The following is a 12014-nucleotide window of genomic DNA, read 5'->3' as shown; positions in this document are numbered from 1 at the left end:
CATCGCATAGGAAATATGTTTGCTGATATATTTAAAGGAAGCGTTATTAGTGACAACTGGCTGCCACTTTAAGAGCCTGAATTCACAGCAAAGAGCTGAATTAATTCACTAAGAACTTTTGTCAGATAAGAAAGGACATATTTTAATTCTGACAGTTTTTGATGATGTATTATTGGTAGAATTGAAAAAGCAGGAAAGTTACTTTTCTCATCTAAATAAATTTAAAATGAAAAAAATTTCTCTACTGATTTGACTGAATTTATATTTTCAAATTTTCTGCTAAAATAGTTCAAACACATTAATTTTGTCATGATTATTTCATTTTTGAAAACTATTCACTAAAATATCTAAAATAGTATATTTTGATTATGGATTGATATTAATATCTTAATTTTAACAAAAAATAACTACCCAGATATTATAAGTGAAGTGTGTTTCTGAATTGCTTATAGTATATTATCCAACAAGAAGAAATGTTTTGAAAAAACCTAATGTAATATGTGGATATGATCAGTTCCCCCTGTCTCCTGAGGACCTTCTTGTCCTGAATCTAGAACCTAGATTTCTAAATTTTCTGTTTTGGAAAACATTATTTGACTTTATACAGGGACATTTGGTGAAGAACTTGCTTGCCAACACAGGAGATATAACAAATGCAGGTTCGATCCCTGGGTTGGGAAGATCCCCTGGAGAAGGAAATGGCTACCCACTCCAGTATTCTTGCCTGGAGAACCCCATGGACAGAGGAGCCTGATGGGCTACAGTCCATGGGGTCACAAAAAGTTGGACATGACTGAAGCGACTTAGCAAGCATGTAGGATGCAAGAACATTTATTCAAGAGGGTGCTTCATTCAAGGATATTCATGCTGATGCTCTTCAACAGCAGTTTGGTTTTTACCTTTTCCTAGAGAAACCTTTGCCTTTCATTCCCTTCAGATTGAAATCCCGAATACTAGCCTTTTATTCACATGGGAGAGAGAGGGAGTGAGAAGCGGCAGTTCCCACCCTGCTGGCATTTTCTGCCTGGCCCTTCCTGAGAAACAGCAGTGGCTTGCTCTGCACAGACCTCCCGGCCCAGCCCAGGCATTTGTGACTGTAATCTGGTCTCAGAAAGATTCTTTGTTGGTTAATAACAAACAGGCTGTATTTCTGGATATGATCAGGTCATGACTTCATTTCCACAGGTGCTCTGAAAAGGGAGGTGGGGGCAGTGCTGTCCCACCTGTGGCTGCATGCCCCCCTTCTGTCCTGGCAGCTCTGGTGGCCCAGGTGACCTGGCCCTTAAACCCTGGAAGGGTCTCATATCCCCATCAGTACAGTGCCTTCATGTTTAAAAACCAGTGGTTAAGAAGTCAGGTTCCTGGTGTGGTTTAAGGCTGGGAAGTAATCCCATCAGATGGATTTGTCTGTCTGTATTTCCCAAAGAAGTGACTACCCTGCATCCCCAGCGCAAGGGTGGAGCACAGTGCCCGGGCCCTGATTAACCCCCTCACCCTACCCTGGACCCCGCTGTCTAATTCTAGTTAAGCCACCTAAGCGGCTGCAGGAAGCTTAGCCGGCTACTCCCTGGACAAGTGTGTCTGGGGTCAGGGGCAGAGGTGGGAAGAGTTTCGGTCCCTAGGAAGGTGACAGTCTCTCTGATGCACCTGCAGCAAGCGCAAGTCTCTGTGGGGCTGTTAGAAGAGAGGGTTAGGTATCAATGTCTTTCATTAAACAGAGGTTGGTTGTTTAAAGCTTTGGATAACTCAAGATAGAACTTTTGTACTTTAGGAAATTATCAGATGAGAATGAATGTAGAGGGAGATGGAGAGATTGCAGTGAAGATGTGTGCTCAGATCTCCTGAAAAAATCTCTAAATATTATCCCCGAAGCGGGACTCCCTTTTGCTGCAGCCCTTTTGGCCATATTAACAGGCAGTTTAGATACACAGACAACTGCCCTTGCACAGCAATTGTTAGAACTCTGTTCCCTTGCCTCTTAGTTTCAGAACAGATTTTGTTATGTGTGTTTATGTTCCGCGAGTAAACAGCTCTTCATTTCTTTAGCATTTTAGGTTCCAAATTTTCTGTAGGTATCCGGCCCTTGGCTTGTTTCTGCCACTTCTAGCTTTGACAGTCTGTTGTTGAAATTCAGTTTCTACAGACAGCAAACATTTGTTTGTTGGAAAATGTGGGGGTTCCCCCCCAAACGCTTGAAAATGTGTCATGCTTAAAACTCTGATCCCTCTTCTACCTCCCTGGTTTCCTGCAGACCCCACTCTGAGCTGGTGGACGGATGTGTGTTTGTGAGCGCTAATGCGTTGTTCTGGGCCCTGCTGTTTGCAGTGGGTGTTGAAAGCAGGTTCGTTGTTTTCAGTAATAAAAGAAAAAAACCTTTTACAGTATTCCTGTTATGCTGTCCAATCTCCGCAGGTGCTGAAGAGAAAATTTTGGAAGAGTTTAAAGAAACACACAATGCCGACTCTCCAGATTTTCAGCTCCAGGCGATGATCCAGGCTGCTGGCAAGCTAGTGCTGATTGACAAGCTGCTGCCGAAGCTGAAGGCCGGTGGCCATAGGGTGCTCATTTTCTCCCAGATGGTGCGCTGCCTGGACATCCTGGAAGACTACCTCATTCAGAGACGGTGAGGGCCAAGCCCCCGGGGGTGGGGGGTGGGGGGAATGTGGGACTGGGCTCCACACGCTTCACCTCCAAGTGGCCTGTATGATAAAGGGGATGGGTGGGGGCTTGTGTCTTAGCTCTGCTTGAAAGCTGTGGATGGGCAAGACAGTTGTCCCATATGACGCGTGTCTTTGCAGGTAGTTCTATTTTTCCACTTCTTTCTCTGGGCTAGGGGAGGACAGCTTTTTCTTGATGTTGAAATAGTATCTGCCCCATGGACTATAGCCCGCCAGACTCCTCTGTCCCTGGGATTTCTCCAGCAAGAATACTGGAGTGGGTTGCCATTTCCTTCCCTAGAGGATCTTCCCGACCCAGGGATGGAACCTAAGTCTCTTGTGTCTCCTGCATTGCGGGCAGATTCTTTACCACTGTGCCATCAGGGAAGCCCGAGCCTGTTAATTTATATCCCATGTTGTAGTACGTTCTTAAAAGCACCAGGAAAGGAACACATGTCCTGTGGCCATCTGCCAGGACTCCTTGTTGACACTGACATCTTCCAGGTACCCGTATGAGAGGATCGACGGCCGGGTCAGAGGCAACCTCCGTCAGGCAGCTATCGACAGGTTCTCCAAGCCTGACTCCGATAGGTTTGTGTTCCTCCTGTGTACGAGGGCAGGAGGCCTAGGCATTAATCTCACTGCTGCTGATACCTGCATCATCTTCGATTCTGACTGGAATCCCCAGAATGATCTCCAGGTAAACATGCAAGAAAACCTTTCTGGTACACCCCTCCCCCACTTTGGAAAGTCGTTCCGCTACATCAGACCAATAAATTGAAATCCTGCCGTCGCTCAGGCAGTGTCCCATGATCAGGGCAAATGAACCAACCGGTAATCAATTGATTGATAATGTGAAAGTCATTTCTTGGCATGTTAACCCTCCACTGTTGAACGGCACACCTATTTATCAGAACAGATGCTCTTGTAACTGGCAGTAGGGTGTTCTCTTTCTCTGGTGGCCATGCATTTCCTTTTTCTTTCAGGCTCAGGCGAGATGTCACAGAATAGGACAAAGCAAATCTGTGAAGATATACAGGCTGATTACCAGGAATTCTTATGAAAGGGAAATGTTTGACAAGGCCAGCCTGAAGCTGGGTCTAGACAAGGCAGTCCTGCAGTCCATGAGCGGACGGGAGAATGCTCCCAATGGGGTAAGCCTTGCTGTCCTCACCCTGCTTGCTTCACTCCTGCTCCTTGCTTCGTTTAGCTCCCAGTGAAAAATCATCCTCATCTGGTTATTTTTTGGCCTCAATATTTTAAGCATGTTTGGTCACATTTACTTCATCATAATTGAGGTTTACTGTCTTGGAGAAAAAAGTAAGCATTTGTTCAGTCTCCAGACATTTCGCTTCTTTGTTATTGTTCAGTAGCTCAGTTGTGTCTGACTCTTTGCAGCTCCATGAACTACAGCACACCAGCCTTCCCTGTCCTTCACCATCTCTCAGAGTTTGCAAGTCAGTGACGCCATCCAACCATTTCATCCTGTCATCCCCTTCTCCTGCCTCAGTCTTCCCCAGCATCAGGGTCTTTTCCAGTGAGTCACCTTTTCGCATCAGGTGGCCAAAGTATTGGAGCTTCAACTTCAGCATCAGTCCTTCCAATGAATATTCAGGGTTGATTTCCTTTATCTAAATGACTTTAAATACTTCTCTAACACAGGTACAACAGCTTTCCAAGAAAGAAATAGAGGATCTTCTCCGGAAGGGGGCCTACGGTGCGCTCATGGATGAGGAGGACGAGGGCTCCAAGTTCTGTGAAGAAGACATCGACCAGATCCTGCTCCGGCGGACCCACACCATCACCATCGAGTCCGAGGGCAAGGGCTCCACGTTTGCTAAGGTGCGGACCCATCCAGGAGGCAGGTCTTCTGGGGAAGTGGAACAGAGGCTGTGTAATGTGCTCATGAGAAGCACACGTAACAGCTGCTTTATGTTGCATGTTAAGAAATTAGTGATTTAATCCCAGTGGGGGCCCCGAAGCACAAAACGTGCTTTATGTTCTGTGTGTCTGGCATCGGGGTCACCCTCACCTTGTCCCATCCCTGCTTCCGGGCTCCCCAGGCTCGTCCTCTCTCTATGTCCTGGCCCCCCTCCCTTCCACTTCTTGAGCCTCTGCTTTGTCATCACCTTCCTCCTTCCCTGGGATCTTGATTCCTGATGAAGCCTTGAGAACAATCAGCTCACTCCTATCTTGAAAAAGTCCCCCATCTGCTTTCCTCTCTGGCTGCAACCCCATAACTCCTTTTGTAGCTAAAAACCACACCAGCAACCCACACAGCGTTATTGACCCTGCTGCTTCACTGCCTTACTCTCTACTCATTTCCCAACATCCAGCTTCTACCCCTCCCCCGCCCACCCCAGCGCCCTCCCCCCGCCCCGCCCCTTCTGAGGCTTCACCCACCCACCTCCAAGCCCAGTGCCACACTTTCCACTTTCATTTTGAGCAACTTTATGGAAATGTAGTTTACTTACCATAAAAACCACCTATTTTAAGTATACCATCCAGCACCTTTACCATATATAGACATGTACAAGTATCCCAATATCTAAGTCTGGAAGATTTCCGTCACCCTTCAACAGTCCTCCCCCCACCCTCCTCCCCGTCTAAGTCCCAGCAACCACTCCTCTGCTTTCTGTCTCTCTGGGTTTGCCTACTCTGGACAGTTCATATAAATGGAATCGTACAACACGTGGCCTTTTGTGTCTGGCCTCACTCCCTTAGCCTGTTTTGGGGGCTCATCCATGTTGTAGCGTGTTATCACTAATTTCTTTCTTTTTATTGCTGAACCACATCCCATTCTGTGGCTCCACCTTATTTACCACTTGAATATGGACCTTGATTGTTGACCCATTCACTAGCTGGTGCTGAAATTTGGATTGTTTCCATTTTTTGGTTATTATGAATGATGTTACAAACATTTGTGTACAAGTTTTTGTGTGGACATATGTTTTCATCTCGCTTGCTTATATTACCAGGAATAGAATTGCTGGGTCTTCTGTAGCTCTGCTTTTAACCCTTTGAGAAACTGCCAGACTCTTCTCTAAAGTGACTGTACCATTTCTCCTTCCCACCAGCAGTGGTTAGGATTTTCATTTGTCCACATTGCTGTCTGTCTTTTCTAATCACCACCCTATTACCTAGTGTGACATGATAGCCCACTCTGGTTTGATCTGCCTTTGGTTTTCATTTGTCCACATCCTCACCAACACTTTTTGTTGTCTGTCTTTTCTAATCACCACCCTATTACCGAGTGTGGCATGATAGCCCACTCTGGTTTGATCTGCCTTTCTCTGATACTATTTAGCATCTGTTTGTGTGCTTGTTGGCCAAGTATTGATATATATCATCTTTGGGGAGGTGTCTCTTCAGATCTTCTGAACAGCTTTGAACCTTGTTATGTTTTTTTTAAATTGAGTTTTAAGTGTTCCAAATAAAAGTTTCTTATTAGGTAATTTGCAAATATTTCTCTTAGTCCTTTCTTAATGGTGTTTAATTTTAAGAAGCCCGGGTTACCCATGTTTTTCTTTTATCACGTGTGCTTCTGATCCACTGTTTAACCTGTGATTACAAAGGTTTGCTCCTGTGCATTCTTCTAAGAGTTTTATAGCTTTCACTCTTAACTTTTATGTCTCAGATCCCTTTCTGAGTGAATTTTTGTGTGTGATATGAGACAGAGGTGCAGCTCCCTTCTTTTGCATATGGATATCCAGTTATCCCAGCTGCTGCACTTGTCCCACCTGCTCCACTTGTTGAAACTACTCCACTTGTCTCAGCTGCTCCACTTCACACAGCTACTCCGGTCTTGAAAGGTTCTCCTTGTCTGGGCTCAGTGACCCAACACCTTCTCCCTCACATCTTTCGACCTCTTTTCAGGTTCTTTCCTCCGTCCCCACAGATACTTCACATTCATTCGGCACCAAAACAGGTCCATTCTCTCTGTCCCTCCACCTCTGTGCACGCATGTGTGCACGGGCACACACCCCTGTTTTCTTCGCCTGAGTCACACCTCTCAGATGCCAGAATTGAATGCTGGGCTTTCCATGGCTTCCTCCTCCTTCAGGCTTTACATGCCCTCACATTCTAACGCCTGTAATTTTACCTTGTAAAGACCATCTTCCAGCCTGTCTCCTTTTCTTCATTTCTGCAGATCTTCCCCATTTCCTCCCTAAACCCTGGCTGCAGCTTGTCCTGCTCTGTTCTGTACTCCCCGCATCCCACCCCCTGCTCCAGGACACTGGTGTGGTCCCTCTGACAGGTGACTTTGCATATGGTCTCATCCCTCTCGAGATTATTCCCATTTTCAAAGAATTTCCTGCTGCCTGAGGATGGGTTTTGGACTCTGCTAACAGGACATGCAAGGCGCTGCTGGCCCCAGCTTCTGCCTGCCTCACCAGCTTGACCTTGGGCAACACCCCTGACCACCCGAATCCCTGGCTACATGACACAATCACCTTTCTTGGCCTGTGTGCCTTTGCACATGCTCCATCCTGAACATTCCCACTTGCTTTCTTGTTCTATGGCCTTTTAAAAAAATTAATTAATTAAGTTTTGGCTCTGCTGAGTCTTCATTGCTGTGCTTGAGCTTTCTGTAGTTGCAGCGAGCAGGGGCCACTCTCTGGTCGCGGTGCTTAGACTTCTCATTGTGGTGGCTTCTCTCGTTGTGGAGCATGGGCTCTAGGCACACAGGCTTCAGCACTTGTGACTCAGAGTCTCAGCAGTTGCAGCGCCCAGGCTCCAAAGCACAGGCTCCGTAGTTGTGGTGCAGAGGGCTCGTTGCCCCCTTGGCATGTGAAATCTCTGTGGACCAGGGATCGAACCAATATCCCCTGTGTTGCAAGGTGGATTCTTAACCACTGGACCACCAGGGGAGCCCTGTTCTGTGGGATTTTAACAGGCTGGTTTGGGCACTGTGTTCCGGAGGGCATATTCTCTCTTCCCAGCAGGAGCCCCCACCCCACCTAAGCCTGGCTAGGGCTCCCCTCTGTATATTGGCTGCACCTGTACACACCTCTGTCATCTGTCATTTATTAGGCTGTGCTGTCATCTTTTATTTCCTGATCTGTCTCAACCCCTGGACAGTGAGCTGCCTAAGGGACAGTCCTTTGTCCCAGTCCCACTGACCATAACACCTGGCACGCACACAGTGGAAGGATGCCTGTGTGTTCGAGTGAATGAATGAGTGAAACTGCTTTGCATTTCACCTCTGAGAAAACCATTGCAAAGTAATGAATATCTTTTTCCCCCTTTAGGCCAGCTTTGTTGCATCTGGAAATAGGACAGATATTTCCTTGGATGATCCAAATTTCTGGCAAAAGTGGGCGAAGAAGGCAGAATTGGATATCGATGCCTTAAACGGGAGGGTGAGTGAGCGGTCATATTGACTCCCTGTCTGACCTCTCCCAGGGCTTCCTTTTCAGAAGTTTCAAAGTATCTGCTGTCTTTCAGAACAACCTGGTTATTGACACTCCGAGAGTGAGGAAGCAAACCAGGCTGTATAGTGCGGTGAAGGAGGACGAGCTGATGGAATTTTCAGACCTGGAGAGCGACTCAGAGGAGAAGCCCTGCACAAAGCCGCGGCGGCCACCAGACAGGTCCCAGGGCTATGCCAGGAGCGAGTGCTTCCGAGTTGAGAAGAACCTGCTCGTCTATGGGTGAGTCAAGCTCACGTGAGAAATGGAATTTCATTCAAAAAATGGTTAGAATTCCAAGTGGTGTAGGAAAAACTCTAATTTATGTTTGGGTTTCTGTGACTGCCCAGGACACAAATGCTTTTGGCGCAACCCAGGTGGTTAAAGAACTCAAAGCTGTGCAGATCCTCAGAGAGATGAAGGGGATTTGTCCTTTAAGGAATCATGTCAGACTCAGATTCACTTGCTGATCACTAATAACTCAGAATGGAAGTCTCAGAATCACATCTTTTTCTAGTGTTCCTTCACATAAAATTACCACCCTCTCATCACTTTTGGAACTCTTTCATCATTTTTCTGTTATAAAAATTTGTTAAAGGCAATGGTCTCATTTGTAAAGCTCTTCCTACCTATCTGAAATGTGGAGGTCATTTCAACCATCTGAACGGGTCGTATTTCTCCTGCTCAACTGCAGGATCCACATTGAATCCATCTCTGAAACTCCATGGCACAGGGCTTCCAAAGGCAGGGTGCTCGGCGCAAATCAGAATTCCTAAACAAGCATGCTCTCGTACCTGGTGGGACTGTAAGCAAATATTGCTCAAATGAAAAACCTGCCACAAAAACAGTGTTTCTATAGATCTGATGACTTTTGCTCTGTGATTTCTTTCTTCCAATAGATCATGATTAGTTTCAGAAGAAACACAGACATTCTGCTAACGTGGCTGACAGGGATCTTACCTGGCCCTTGTCTGTCCTGTGGGTCCTTCCCACGGCACTCAGGGCTGCTCTTAGGACAGACCCTTCACCTTCTGCCATGTGCTGTTTCCACAAGCAGCCCTGCCCCCACTCCCCCAGCCCACACTTGATCTGCCTACCACCTCCTAGCGGGCATCAGCTCAGCATCCTGCCCCGCCTCCCGCCCCTGAGGGTCTCCTGCACGTGCTGTCACACTCAGCCTGTCGTGTGACGGCTCTTAACGGTCACGTCCTGCCAGAGCCCCAGTGAAGGACTCCTTGAGGCCTAGGGCTCCTCCTTTGTCCTTGGGGCAGAGTGTGATGCCAGCAGGCACAGTGCACGCTGGGTCAGTGGTTACAGTGAAGGCAGACGCACTGTAGCCCGTCCCGTGTCTTGGCAGCTGGGTCCCCTCTCTGCGTCATCTCCACACGCCGGCGGTTCTCTCCTGGCCGTCTTTACTTGGCGGAGACCCTCCACCTGAGCCTTTTGCTACTTCACCTGTTTCCATGATTCAATCTTAGCCGTCAAAGTTGAGAATTTTGCTGCTGACTTTAGCAACAGAGCATATTAATCGCTGCCGAAGCTGGAAGGTATGCTTATCTGTCTTTCTATAGAGCCCTTCCCTCCTCAACCTTGAGCAGGATGGCCATGGCACCCCCACCCCCACCCCAGAAAGACAGGTCCTCTCTCCTTTAACAGGCAGCTCAGGTGCTGTTCCTACTTCTAAGTGGGGGAATCAAAGAAGGCATTCCACAGAGGCAGCATGAACAAACATCTTGAATTAGCTGGAGTAAGAGTAAGGGTGGGGTGTCGGACAGGGAGAAGAGAGTTTCCAGCAAGAAGAGCTGTGGGTCCGAAGGCCCAAAGGCTAGGGCCAACCTTGTGGTGTGAGGAACTGGGAGAAAAAATCTGGAAGCTGGAGGACCAGGTGGGGCAGAGGCAAAGCCACTGGTGAGGCTGTGCCCCTCGCCTGGGGGCTGATTTCTGGCCTGAGCACCTGGAGCCTGGGGAAGGTGTGCTCACATAGCACCCGCCTGTGGGGGCCTGTCCACGGCCCTTTCTCTCCCTGTTTCACAGGAGGACACATAAGTGCTTATATTTGGGACTTGTTTCAGAGGGAGACCTTTCGTGGCTTTCCATTAATTATCGGGGTGTCCTTATAATTTCCTTCTAACACATTACACAGCACCTTACCAAAATGAAAATCACATATAACTTTTTTTTCAAGTTGATGAATGATGCTTCTAATGAATGATGCTTCTGATAACTTCCTGTGTGGTTGGTCGTTAATCTTCCTCACTCTGGGCCGAAGGTCCAATGTGAGCCAGCAGACCACCTCACGTCTGGGTATCGGAAGACGCTCAGCTGCTTCTGCGGCCACACCCTCAGCCACCAGTTTCCTGATGTGGGGGTGGTCACACCTGCCACTTGTCACCTTTCATCTCAGATGACAGGTCAGCATCAGACAATGGGAACCACGCCCTTGAGGAGTGGAGCAGAGGGTTTTCAGGTCCCTGCTGGAAATGCAGGTGTCAGCTCCCACCCTGCGGCTGTGTGTATGTGTGTGCGTAGCTTCTACACCTGGACTGCTTTCCCATCGCCTGATGCTGATGTCGCTAGTTTTGACCCGAGCCCTCCTAAAGCTGCCACCTGCCTCTGAAACCAGAGCCCCAGGTCTCAGGTCAGAGGCACCGTCCACATGTGGCGATTTGCTTTGCAGCTGGGGGCGGTGGACGGACATCCTCTCCCATGGCCGCTACAAGCGCCCTCTCAGCGAGCAGGACGTGGAGACCATCTGCAGGACCATCCTTGTGTACTGCCTCAACCACTACCGGGGGGACGAGAACATCAAGAGCTTCATCTGGGATCTCATCACGCCAACGGCTGATGGCCAGACGCGGGCCCTAGTCAACCATTCCGGTGAGTCTGCACCTCCCGCTCGGGGTCCCGGGAGCCTCCGAGGAGCTTGGGAGGCGCCCCAGACCCTGCGTGTCCCTGACTCCTGATCCTGACACGGTCACTGGGGTCGTGGACAGTGTCTATTGTTATTATCATCATGACTACTCCGGTTCTAGGTTTGTCAGCCCCAGTGCCCAGGGGGAGGAAGGGCAAGAAGGTGAAAGCCCAGAGCTCACACCCAGTGGTACAGGATGCCGACTGGCTGGCTGGCTGCAACCCAGATGCCTTATTCCAGGAGGATAGTTATAAGAAGCACCTGAAGCACCACTGCAACAAGTACGTCAGGGAGGGCGGGGGCGGGGAGCGGGCAGCCCTTCTGGTTCTTAAATGTACGTGTACTCAAGTATGCGTATACACTGAATATCCATCAGTAAGACTAGTGCACTCTCATGGCGCAGCTTTATTGTTGTTTTTTTTTCTTGAAACATGATGTCAAGTCATGTGGAAGCCTGACTTTAGAAGACTGATTTTGAGGGGGGGGAGGGGGGCAGTAGTAAAGATGCATAAACACAGTTTTACTACTTTAACTGTTTGTAAGTATACAGTTCATTGGGAATAATTATATTCAGATTGCTGTGTGCCCATCACCACTGTCTAGACCCCAAACCGTTTCGTGGACCTTAATATAATCTCTGCTCCTATTAAATGATTTCTCGCCCTTCCTGCCCTTGACACTTGACAACACCGTCCGACCATCTGTCTCTAAGAACTGGCTTATTCTAGGTATCTTGTTATAGTATTTGCCTTGTTGCAGCTGGTTTATTTTACTGAACATAATGTTTTCAAGACTCATCCATGTTGTAGCTTCTACCAGAAGCTCATTCCCTTTCATGGCTGTGTAATACTCCATTGAGTGTATAGACCACATTTTATTCATCCATCGATGGGCACTTGGGTTAACGGATGTCTTTGGCTGTTGTGAATGATGGTGCTGTGGACATGTGGATAACTGAGTTTTAGACAATGTGGTTCAGTCAGTTCAGTCGCTCAGTTGTGTCTGACTCTTTGCGACCCCATGAATCGCAGCATG

The 12014-nt window shown here is 48.0% G+C and overlaps 1 protein-coding gene across 2 annotated transcripts in view; it reads left to right on the top strand.

Annotated features, from left to right (window-relative positions):
• CHD7 (chromodomain helicase DNA binding protein 7) overlaps positions 1 to 12014 on the top strand; it is a 193205-nt gene that overhangs the window by 157692 nt on the left and 23499 nt on the right. For both annotated transcript variants that reach the window (XM_018058479.1, XM_018058478.1), the window contains exons 16-23: positions 2413 to 2623; positions 3162 to 3357; positions 3644 to 3811; positions 4320 to 4499; positions 7910 to 8020; positions 8106 to 8311; positions 10746 to 10945; positions 11101 to 11260. In XM_018058479.1, coding sequence (XP_017913968.1) covers positions 2413 to 2623; positions 3162 to 3357; positions 3644 to 3811; positions 4320 to 4499; positions 7910 to 8020; positions 8106 to 8311; positions 10746 to 10945; positions 11101 to 11260 — 1432 coding nt within the window. The remainder of the gene's footprint in view (positions 1 to 2412; positions 2624 to 3161; positions 3358 to 3643; positions 3812 to 4319; positions 4500 to 7909; positions 8021 to 8105; positions 8312 to 10745; positions 10946 to 11100; positions 11261 to 12014) is intronic.

The sequence above is a fragment of the Capra hircus genome, chromosome 14 (genome assembly GCF_001704415.2).
Source record: "Capra hircus breed San Clemente chromosome 14, ASM170441v1, whole genome shotgun sequence".
Taxonomy (NCBI): domain Eukaryota; kingdom Metazoa; phylum Chordata; class Mammalia; order Artiodactyla; family Bovidae; genus Capra; species Capra hircus.
Note: the sequence above shows the minus strand (reverse complement) of the source record. Positions and strands in the feature narration are given on the sequence as shown.